Source organism: Centropristis striata, chromosome 8 (assembly GCF_030273125.1).
Source record: "Centropristis striata isolate RG_2023a ecotype Rhode Island chromosome 8, C.striata_1.0, whole genome shotgun sequence".
NCBI lineage: Eukaryota > Metazoa > Chordata > Actinopteri > Perciformes > Serranidae > Centropristis > Centropristis striata.
In genome coordinates, this window is record NC_081524.1 from 33536879 (window position 1) to 33548911 (window position 12033).

At 39.9% G+C, this 12033-nt stretch overlaps 1 protein-coding gene across 1 annotated transcript in view; it reads left to right on the plus strand.

Moving 5' to 3' along the window:
- The first annotated feature begins 287 nt into the window (after positions 1-287).
- LOC131975889 (CUB and sushi domain-containing protein 3-like) overlaps positions 288-12033 on the plus strand; it is a 231777-nt gene continuing 220031 nt past the window's right edge. Inside the window, exon 1 of the mRNA XM_059338703.1 lies at positions 288-465. Within this exon, the coding sequence (XP_059194686.1) occupies positions 288-465 (178 nt within the window). The remainder of the gene's footprint in view (positions 466-12033) is intronic.

Sequence of the window (12033 nt, forward strand, 5' to 3'; positions counted from 1 at the left end):
TCCGCCGGTTTATAGGGATTCAAAAAGGAAAGGTGTTGAACAGCAGATCAAGAGCGCACCGCCAGAGATGCTCACACTTGATGCCCCTCTCAGCAGAGATGGTTGAGCCCTCGTCCAGGTTGCTGTGGTCCTATCCTAAAATTCAGTCTTGCTCACTTCTCTCCTATCAGCTGACATAGCGCGGCGGGCGGCTCTGCCTGTTTCTCCTCTGAGAAGGGAAAGGGGGATCTACTTGAACCCAAAAGAAAGAAAACATAGGCTCCAGGTTACATGTGTTAGTTGTGAGCATGAAGGGGATTTACAGAGACGGATACTACGACGGATCTATTGAACTACGGGACGTTTTCAACAGGAGATGCGTTAAATGTGGCCGAGGGGACTTTGTTCAAGCCAAAACGATGAGGATTAGGACGGGAATTGTTTTTTGGAATCTCATCTTTTCACTGATGTTCACTTGTGTGAAAGGTACGAGCCACTGCAGCAAACCTCTGTATTTTCTCTCATGCGCTTGGTTGGTTGGTGTGTGCGTGTGTGTGTGTGTGTGCTTGTGTGTGTGTTTGTGTGTGTGCGTGCGTCCGTGCAGTGCGTGCGAGGAAATCAAAAGCTTTAACGTTACAGACGTGCGCAAAATAGGCTACCACGGTTTACTGGATAGAGTTTTAAGGGAAGCATTTCACCAGTTTGGCGCTCAATGCAGGCTTTGACTGAGTCACTCAATAGATATTCTTGCTGTAGCCTACGCTTCTTCTAATAGCCTACGTGAGCTGCTTTGCTTAGTAGGCTAACTAGTGAATTGTTGAGGCGCAAGTGCATGCACTGCAGATTTCCTATAGGATGTAAAGAGATTCTTATTTATTTAGGCTACAGCCGGGCGCATTTTCTCCTTTTCTGGGTCGAGTTTTCAAGTATTTATGTGGGATTTGCGTCAGGCCAATTCCTCACCAGAAACCTTACTGGAACCATTTAGGGGGGCCGAGGCAATTAGTAGTGTGGAACCAATTTGTCGACTGGTGTTTATCGGACTTGCCAGTGCAGGCAGGTGTAAGGTGGGCTTGTTAGTATTCCAGTGGTTCTTTCTCAGGGTCTGCCCATTTGAATTCTCGCTCTAGCTGGTGAGGTAACCGCTGATTCCATTTCATTCCTCATATGCATCAGCTACATTTATTCAGGCTGATGACAATCTCAGCACGAGTACTGAAACGACACTTTCTGATACAGTTTTTACAAGGTGTTCCTTTTTTTCCAAACTGTTTGAACACCTCTCTTTCTTCCCTTTGTTTACCACAGTAATGTTATTAATGTTATTTTCATACTCCAGCTTCATAGAATCAGTCAGAGCAATTGTTGCTCATTTACCACTCTGCAATTACCATGTGCTCCTGCATTGTCCACCGACATATAAACAGCATTTAGAGAGGACAAATAAAATCAATTTGTTGCTTCTTGCAATTTCACCTATATGCTGAATATAAAACTGAGTATAAGTGTGTGTTTCTCAGCCTGTGTGTATCATATATTAAATGTTGCACTCACTGTGTGAAATTCTAATTTCCAACTAAAATTCAAGCCAAAGGAAGAAAAAAAAAGGCAAATCCAATTCCGACCTCTCAAAATGTTTTTCTTCTTGATGTGTGTGCGTGTGTATGTGCATTCAGGGACATTATGTGTTAGAGTGCATGCCTGTTTATCTGTTGAATGCATGTATGGCTGTCTAGAGTATGGGCACTCGCAGATATCAATTTACATGCAGATTGTTCACCCTGTGAGTAATTCTCATGTCTGTCTATTGGGGGTGGATGAAATGTGCAGCATGCAGAGTAGCAGCGCCCACCAAGAATGAGCCAAGTCGAGTCGGGCACAGTGCTGTTTCATCACCACCCACATTGTGGCAATGTCAAACCTCGAGGCCACTGCCAATCCTCCTAGTTCTGTTACTTATTAGGGAGCCAGCCAGCCAGCCAGGGATTGAGGAGGGAGGGAGGAAGGGAGGGAGGAGGCCTGGGTCTTCTTTTGGAAAAAAAAGCAAAGGAAATAGTGACACAGACCAAGGCGAGCAGGAAGAGCCATGGAAGAGCTGTTGTTCCCCTGCTCTGACAGGTGACATGTTTGCAGGAGTAAAAAGATAGAGATCTAGCCTGTGACTCACTTCTGCTGCTAATATAATGATGCTGTAAAAAAGTCTCTATCTAGCAAAGTTTGTACAACACCGCGTTGCTAGAGGTGCTTATTCATATTAGATTATTTTTGTGCCAGGATCCATGTGTGTGGGCGGTGCACAGCTCTTATCCTCAGTTCACAAAGTTACCTCAGTCACCTGTCTGATTCTTCGCACTTTATAGAGCGGCATTTAATGACATTTCGTTAGTCATTTAGTTTTGTAATTAATAAAACTTGCACAGTGATGTTCTCATTGCGGCAGTCCACCACCAAACAAGTGAGGATATCCACTCTGCAACTGTGTCACCTAATCCTCGGGGAACTTATAAAACTGCTTGACACAGACACAAATCTAGGAAGCTAAATTGCAGGGACTGGGTTTTTTCTCTTAAATAGAGCAAAAGACCTGGGTCAAATATGAAAAGAATTCCTTTACAATCATAGTGAGCACTTTACTGTATCTTTACTTGAGTACAACAGCTGCGTTTGATCTTTTTTCTCACACTGCAGGCATTGATTGGACAACGATCAATCAAGTTCAGAATAATGAAAGAGTCCCAAAGCCGAGAGCGCCCCATTCTTATGACATTGTGTAAGCACTGGATAATATCATTTGAGAGAGCAGAGACATTCTCTAAACTTAAAGTGAATAAGATCCAGATTGGAGGTATGGCCACAGCTTACTGGATCTGCCCTTTATATTGTTTATGTTTATTAGAATATTTCATATTAAACTTCAAATGGCACTTTGCGGATTAGAATTTACTCAAATATTCAGCTTCCGTCTTCTGCGACTACTTTATACGGGACAGTCCTAGAAGTGACCTGATATTGAAATTGGTGGGAGGGGGGGTGGGGGTGGGGGGCATGATCGTCATGGGAAGTTGGAGGGACACCACAGGAGAGGACAAACAGAATACACAGGCACTGGCCTGTTTCCCGCACTGACATTAGCACGTCAAATGACAGCGAACGATTAATGATAGTGAACAGATTGTTGAAAATTGTCCATCTGTTGTGTCCCACCACTTCTGTTTCTTTCGATTATACTGTATTTATCAAATTCTCCTTCTGCTTTCCATATTTTCGGGGGGGTCAAAATCCAGTTGTTTTTTAAAACTCTATACCAGGCAGTCAGTAATTGCTGGTAATCAGGTGGGCTCTGCACAGACAGTAATCTGGCCACTGAGCCCTTGATGAAGACTTTCTCTCAATGTGATTATGTAAACAGGCTGGAAAGGCTGCTGGGGCTAATCAGGATTACAATTTGTCTGTGTAATTATACACTATCTACAGGGAATTGGGGGGGCATTATCCCACTGCCCCCACAGGTTCTTGATCTCCACAACAGTGGAAAAAGTAGAGCAGAAGTATGACGAAAACGTGGACAGTCTCCAGAAGATTCACCGGAGTTCAGCTTAAGGTGGAGGAAACAATTTATAATTTTCCAGGATACAGGAACTTGGAACAGTAACAGTTTTACTCCCTGGATTCCTGATGCCTCTGTTAGTGCTGACATCTCACTGGATGGACCTAGTGGTGTACCAAAGTAATACTCAGTTCACCCACTGGCCTCTTGCCCGTGGCTTTAGGCCTGGGCCAGGCTCTTAGATGTTGCTGACAGGTCCCCGTGAAGGTTGGATATAGTTTGTTGGTTCTGATTAAGTCAGTTCTTCTCAGGTATCAGTTTTAATATAAGCAATTCTCTTGGGGCAGAGAGATTGGCAATATCTTGTCTTCGGGAGGAAAAATGGCTCACCGTTTGTTGAGATTAAATGTAATAGGCTTCTACAGTATAGGCTACAGATGGTGGACGTCTTCTGAACCTGAGGTGCAGGTTTCAGAAGGGATTAAACTCTGTGAACTCTCTGAAGGCATATTTGCAGAATACATTCTATGCATTTATTTAGCCTCATCTATGCAGTGGTTAAAATGTACAAAACCTGTCACTTAAGAAATGTGCAGTCTCATCATTGAGATGAATGTATGCATAACAGTTGTGTGCAAAGCTTTAATTGTAAGTGAGATGTTACTAATACACCAGCAATTAGTTTGCTGTATATAACATCTAGGGGTGCTATGATTTCAATTCAAAATAAAAAATGAAAATAAAAATAAGCTTTAAGTTTGACTTATTGAAATCAAATGAAGCGTTTGATGAAATTTTAGTGTTGTACATTGCAAAAAAGACATTCCACACTTGGTGCAAGCTGATGTTGGTATTCCTATGTAAGTAATTAATACACTAAATTTCTGGAAAATTGTGTCGTTTACATAGCATACAAAATGCGCTATTTTCCTGTTCTTCTTCTTTACTCATGTTCTATATCAGTGACGTAACTGTAGCCATGTAAGTTAAATAGGGCAGTAGTTATTTTAAGCCTAACCCAGTTCTTTTTTCATAACCTTAAACAAAGTCATTTTGTTGCCTAAACCAAATCAATAGTACTATCACCTAACATCACCAATGTGTCTAGCTCTTTATATGGCACTCAATGAAATATTTGCAAATTCCAAATTTCAACCCAAGAGTGTTATTGGAGGATTTTTTACTTTTTCAAAACATTTTTACATTGGAAGTCAAGGTCAATAAAGTTATATTATATTATATTATATTATATTATATTATATTATATTATATTATATTATATTATATTATATTATTATCATACTGATCGGTCAGATGCCATGATGGGGACCCCATTTTGGATGTCTGCTAAAGTTACCATATATGGTTCTTTGCCTGATAAAGGCCAGCGACTGTTATTTTACAAGATGTCATATATAAAGTGTTGCATAAGTTTTTGTAAGAAAGCATATTGACATATTTAAAACGTGAAGAGTTGTCAGGGCATGAATCCAATGATCATGACTCAGTAGTCTAACTTTTGCATAGACATCAAGACTGATGGAAGAAAGTGTTGGAATAAAAAAATGTGATGGAATTGTGAACTTAAAATCAAATCGTGGTTTTGGAGAATCGTGACACCCCTAATAAAATCCTAGATGCATTTTTCATGTGTCCACTTAAGCACAATAATAGCATTGCCTTTGGATATTTTTTCCATTAATCTTGTGAAGAACTGTATCCACAGTATACCATACTTCCAGTATTTTTCACTCTGTGACCTGTGACCCACGTAACTTCATGAATCTTCCTTTCGCAGTGACCACCGCTGCTCTTGTTTGTGTCTGCAGCTGTCGACTGGATATTTGATATGTGACAGGAGAGCAGGCAGTGGGGGAGCATGGTCAGGGAAACAAAGTGGGGTGATGTGAAGGTAATTGAGGAGGTAGACTGCTTAGTGGAGGCTGCCTTGACTACACAGCATATTTCACAGCTATTAAAATACTGTAACGGGTGTGGATAGCTTTACAGATTAATTCTCAATGACACTACTTTTCTATCAATGTTGAGGACACAGCACTGCATATTCCATCTAGTTAGAAAATAGACCCGGACAGGTAGAACATATGATCTCAGTTTTCAGTGAGATGCTCCTAGATCAGCAGCTTTAGAAACGATTTATTTCTTCATAAATTCTGCTAATATTTTCCTGACTTGTTTTCATTTTTCTCACTTCATCTGTGAGAAATGAATAAGCACAAATTTAGTGCAGTTTATTTTCAACATGTGAGAAAACACATTGAGGATTCTGATGCACACACTGTACTGAAAAAAAAGAAAAGAAATTGATTGCTCATCTGATTTAGGGTTCCATGCTGTGTACATTGGCCTTTGGCCCTGGCCCGTGGAGCTGCATTCATTAAAGCACTCATTCATCCGTCTTTGTCCATTATCACTTTATAACCAGGTCTAAATTTGGTCACATGAGCTTTATCAAGGACACACAGAGTCACAGAGAGGAAGAAGCTGAACCTTGGTCCAGCCAATATCATCAAACTGCAGTGGCAGCACTTTTAGATCTGCAGTTCCAGTCCAACCTGTGGAGTCTAAAAGCAGTGACAGTAGCAGTAATGCTAATAGATCGTAAAGTAAAGTTTGTGGCACCTACAGGGAATGAGTGTTACAACTGCAGTGGTTCTCTTGTGTGTATTTGATGTTTTAATATGCAAAATGTTTTATAACACAAGCATATTTTCTGCTGAATTCCATGAAGAGTATAATTCACACTGCTGGGAGTGTCCTTGTCCTTGTCCTCTGTCTTCAGAGGGGGGAGGAAGAGGGTCTTATCTACATTCATTTTGTTTGGGGAAAAAAATAAACAAGGGGGTGATGCAGAGGCCAAAAGAATATTAGGGAAACAAGATGACTAAAAAGTTCATTTAGAGCTGCAATTATCAGTCAATTAATTGATTAGTCCACTGACATAAAATGTTTTAATGATCATGATTTTAGTAATTTCCAAGTAAAAATGACAAGCATTTGCTGGATCCAACTTCTCAAACATGAAGATTCATTGCTACGCATTACTGTAACTGCTATTACGATTGGAAAATTAAATTAAAAAACACATGCAAATGCAAAGATAAAGAGAAAATATTACACTGTTTGCCTCCAGGTAGTGGAAAATTGCTGAAGCTTTACTTTGTTTTTAGTAGGTGCCGGTGGTGAGGTCTGCATGTGCAGGTAGAGTCCTGCCACCATTACTTTTTTTTCCTTCATGTGGAGCAAGCCGACATGTATAGAATTGGTTAAAACCAATTTTCTGGAGAATCTGAAACCAGCTAAATGTTAATGAGGCAGTTTGTAAGTCTGTGATTGAGTTTCAATAGAGTTCCATGAGATGTTTTGCATCTAAAAGACACAGCCTCAACAGGCTGTTAAGTGGAAAAAGATGTTTACTTGGAAAGTGAAAACAGTCGGGTATTGTTTCAGCCTCTGTGTTTGTCTTTAGATAGGAAAAGACAGATTCTTGCTCTGTGCTTCTCTCCTATTTTGCTTTTTTGGGGCAAGTGAAGTGTTGATGTTATTGTTTGTTTGGAAGATTGGAGGCTAGAGAGACAGGCGTCCTATTAGATGTGTTGTTGGCTCACAGCTTTGTGTTGTACAGCAGTCCTCACAGTGGTGGCCTGGCATCAGGTGCAATATGGCTCAGTAGCACTTTGAGGAGGTATTGGTGTCTAGCCATAAAATACTGTATCTGCTGGGAAGTGGCTAAAGCACCAGCAGCATGGAGACGTCTGGAAACTGTTATTACACTTGGCTTTTCAGACACACAACTTCTGTTACGTCCTTGTGCAATGGTGTGTGTGTGTGTGTGTGTGTGTGTGTGTGTGTGCATGTGCATGTGCCAGCTGTGTTTCAGTGTGGCAGTGTATTTGATTTTAGTATTTCTCACCTCAGTGGTTGGCAATTTAAAACCACCAAATGGAATATTTCAGAGCCCTTTTCCAAATTGCAGTGACACACTCATGAGGTAATAGTCATTCTCTAGAAAGCCTCTTTTCTGTTCCTGTTGTATGGAGCCCATTTCCCTTTCATCAAGCATGCAGACAAGCATAGTGAGGGCTGTGATTATGCACATTCTATCAGTATGAATTGTGAAGGTGCAGCACAGCCATGCAGATAAAATCCTTGTCTTTGGGGACATCAATTTAAGATTTCTGTCTACTAAGGTTGCTGTCCCTTGCAGTCATCATTGTTGTATTCCTGGTTGTGCTGATGAAAAATTATTTTCTCTTCCCTCCATATTTTATAGCAGTGGCTCAGCATACAGCTTGCCATAGATCTAAGAGAAAAGTGCTTGTATTTCTAAAAACAAAATTAACTCTAAATATAACTCCTAAGTGCTGCAGCAGCTCTGATTTGATACAGGGCAAACCCTGAAGATTCATGATCTGAAGAGATGACAGCAGACATACAACAAAAGGTTTTTTGTTTTTTTTACTTCTTTGCACATTTCCTCTGATCAATGGTTATGTTCAACAAAAATCTATAATTTTAATTTCCCCTTCTTTTTCTGGACTTTATAAAATCAATACTGAAGGGAGTGTCTATGTGTAACAGTACTTTCCCTTTGCTTTGTTTTGTAAGAGGATGTGGAGACTTTGCAGTCTACCACAATGTTTTTTGACCTTTGATTTGCTTGGTAAGGGCTCTATCTTTCCAGTCAGTGCTCTGTAACCAGGCCTCACTGATGGATATCTCTATATTGGCTGACTCACCTTTAAGGTCAGGTGCAAATCAATGCAGGGTTTTTTTGTACTCTAACTTTGATTGCAAGGAGTCAGGCTGTAGCCTCCCTTTCTGTTTGTGATAGCCCCTCATCATGAACAATGATGAAATGCTACCTGGAAGAAGAGCCGTCCTTGACAAAGCATACACTACAGTCAATCGTGAGGAAATGGAGTATCAAACAGAGAGGGAAAATAATACATGCCAAAAATAAATCAAGAAGAGGAGCTTGAAAGCGCATAGCTCAGTGGGCTTGTGGATATTGGGCTTAGGATTTGTTTGAAGAAAGATACTGTGATGTATGAAGGGTGAAGGCAAAACACTTCGTGATGGTCCAAGTTTTGTTCAGACAAGGCTTGTTTCTTTCGAAAACTCTGTAATATTGCACTTTGGTATTGTTTAGTTATTCATGTAATCATGTATTGATTTTGATTAAGTTACTGTGAATATTAATGAAGAGCATTGAATTTGCATTAAGTCATGAAGTTCATTTTACTGCAAATTTATGATGGTTGTTGCGCTGACCTTTGCACTCTTATACACACTATCAATACGACATACAGAATATTAATGCTCCTTTTTATTCAGCTTTTTATATTACGTATATTTCAGCAATTATATCTCTTTGCTGAAAAAGGTGGTTGAGTTTATAATGCATATCACCATACACACCATTTTTGTCTATGTCACTTATTGCAAGTCTAAGATAATGTTGAGGACTTTTTGGGACTTTGAGGCTTTACTATACGTCTTTACTATAATATATAACTTATGTAACTAAAATGAAACGACTAGACCTATGTTATATATTTTGTTTATCATAATATATAATTATTTTATTTGCCTGTCATCATATCCCTAATGACATCAATGTTGTGGTTGCTGTGGTCAGATGTTGATCTTTGATCAAGCTGCTTAGTTTGTTGTTATATGTAGATCTTGGTCGTTTTTAACTCTATATTTCAACCAGATAAAGGAGTTTAGTAATTCAACGTCTGGATCTTAAGTATTCTGCAAAACAAGCTGATGTCGTGTGTCCACCTCACACTGTTGGAGAAACACTGATTGTTAACATGAAACTGCTTTATTCAGTGTTTTTGCCAGTTTTAATAACCAGATCTGTTTGTTACATAGAGAGGGAGACCTCTCCGGATAATTCGGCTTGCAGTAAAAATTTTCTGAACAATGAACACTGATGGAGAAATTGACTTCAGTGATGGCAATTGCAACAACTCCCACAATCCCACACTACTTAACTTTGGCTTGATTGAGAGAAATATATATATATATATATATATATATATATATATATATATATATATGTGTGTGTGTGTGTGTGTGCGTGTTTAACATTATTATCTTATTAAAAAGGGGTTTTCGCAACTTTGATAGCAGGCTCTGTTTAAAACGAAGAATCCTAAATGAAGCTTAAACACAGTATTATAAGACTTAATGACTTGAATGATAGCACTGTGCAGGAGGACAGCACTGAGTAAAATGCTCAGCATTTTAAAGACACAAAGTGTATTTGGCCTTGAAACATTAACACCATATTAGCGTGTCAGAGCTCAGAGACAGAAGGAACAAGTCCATCTATACTTCATCTGGTGTCCAGGCTCAGTGCATGACACTGGCTACAATAACACCACAAGGAGTGATACATCAAGGTGTGTCAGGAGCTCAGGTGGTAGAGACTGTTGGTCATTAGTCATATGATGGCTCAATCCCTGGGTCTTCCTGTTCACTTTTTGAGGTGTCCTTGTCAAGTCAACCAACCCCAAATTGTTCCAGATGGGTGTGTAAAAAAATCTAAATGGCATAGGTCAAAAGTATGTGCCAAATGGCCCAATGTAATGTAATGATACAGTCTGAGGATGTAGCATCCTGTCTTCAAGACTTTGTGTAGTCCATTTACAGTGTCCAATAGACCTCACCAAATGTCCTTACAAAGAGCCCTGCAGCTCATGTTCTCCTGCTGTTTTGTCTGTCGACACATCACAATAATGTTTCGAAATGTCACTGAAAAAAACCTCAAGAATCTAAACTATCTTTGATATGTAGCACATAAATGGTGTTGCTTTCCAGATGCTCACCGCTCTCAAGAAACTGTTCAAATGTCAAAAGAATATCTAACTCACAACCTTAATGTCACTTTGAGAGAAAGTTAACAGTTCAAGTTGACACTGACTTGTGCCAACAGGGGGCGCTACAACATTTCTTTTATTGCCAGAACATTGAATGTCATTAATCAGGGCACAAAATCTTTCATTTCAATATTAGTCTGATTGCTCTAAGCCACAGGGTTTGTTAGATTAGATAAACTTTATTGTCTTGTTCGAAGAATTGTTTTGGACATGCAGGCTGCCACATAAACTGGAGACAATAGGCAGTCGATAAAACACTAATACAGCGCAATAGACAGCAGATAAATTCAATAGACTTTAAGGACAATGTAGCAAATGGATCACAATAAATTTGCCAAACTAAAGTGCTGCAGTCTTTCATCAGAATTCAGCAGTTTCACTGCCAGGGAAAGAGAAGAGTTTGTCTTCCAGTTAAATTTGCCCTGCGAGAACCCGAAGCAATTACCTGAAGGGAGCAGGTCAAACTGTGAATGTTTATTTTCCAAGGCTGTTTAATCACGGTCTGTTCAAAAACAGTGGACTGGGATGGGCAATCTTTCATATCCATCAGCAATTGTCCATTACCCAATGGTCTGTTTGTCACTCATAATAATTTGGATGGCAGTAAAGGACTCCTCCTCCCTACTCCCTGCTGCACATAATCATTTTCTCTTTATGGCCCAGCTACAAATCTGCATTAATGGTGGAGGACAACATATTGGCTGTTTACTTCTTTTAGGGGACACCTAGCCCTTCAAACACCTGCTCATTTTCTTTCATGTTTACAGTAAACCTTAAATAACGTATCTAGCCTGCAACAAATTCTACAATGATGCATTATGTATTTTGTTTAGAAAATCAATCGTATTCTCCCTCCACACAGTGTATAGCACTGTGGTTCATTACCTGGTTCATTCTGCTCAAAATCTCTGTGCAAAGAAGAAAGAATCACATTCAGTAGTCTTGTTTCACCCTTTGCATTAGTGAGAGGCTCTGCAAGGCCAACAACACATATAAATATGCATGAATTCACACACAAACACACACTCATTCAATTCAGACTGACAAAGAGACAAACACCTTCAGAAAGCTCATCAGGGTGGGAGACAACTGCTGTTTTCCTGTCTGCATTTTGCTCGGAAAGCATAACAATTGGTGATGAGCATCAGAGGTGCAGAGTGTTGAAAATGTGGTATTTGTGTGTGTACATCCAAAAGGCCAGGGGTAAATGTAACTATTTGAGGAACAGCTGGGACCATTCTTGAGCTGTCTGTCAGCGAGCCTGCTGGCGGCCTGCTGAGGCCTGATTTTTTTTCCAGACTCGTGCATTATGATACTGATTCATATTTCTGAACCGCATTTTCCCCACTGTGCAATCACAGCATGTTGTTAATTTGGTTTCTCATCACAATTTATGGTCGCGTTGCAGCGTGGCGCTAACATGGGGTCGCGAAAAAACCCTGGGGAGTGCGTTTTACAATTGAACTGATGATGAAGGTCGGAACAGGCAACTAAGTGGTGACGGTAGAATTTAAAGTAGACATACTGTAGGTGTAAGTGGTAAATGGATTTCATGCATGTCCTCTCTCCTGTACAAAGAAACACATGTTCTTC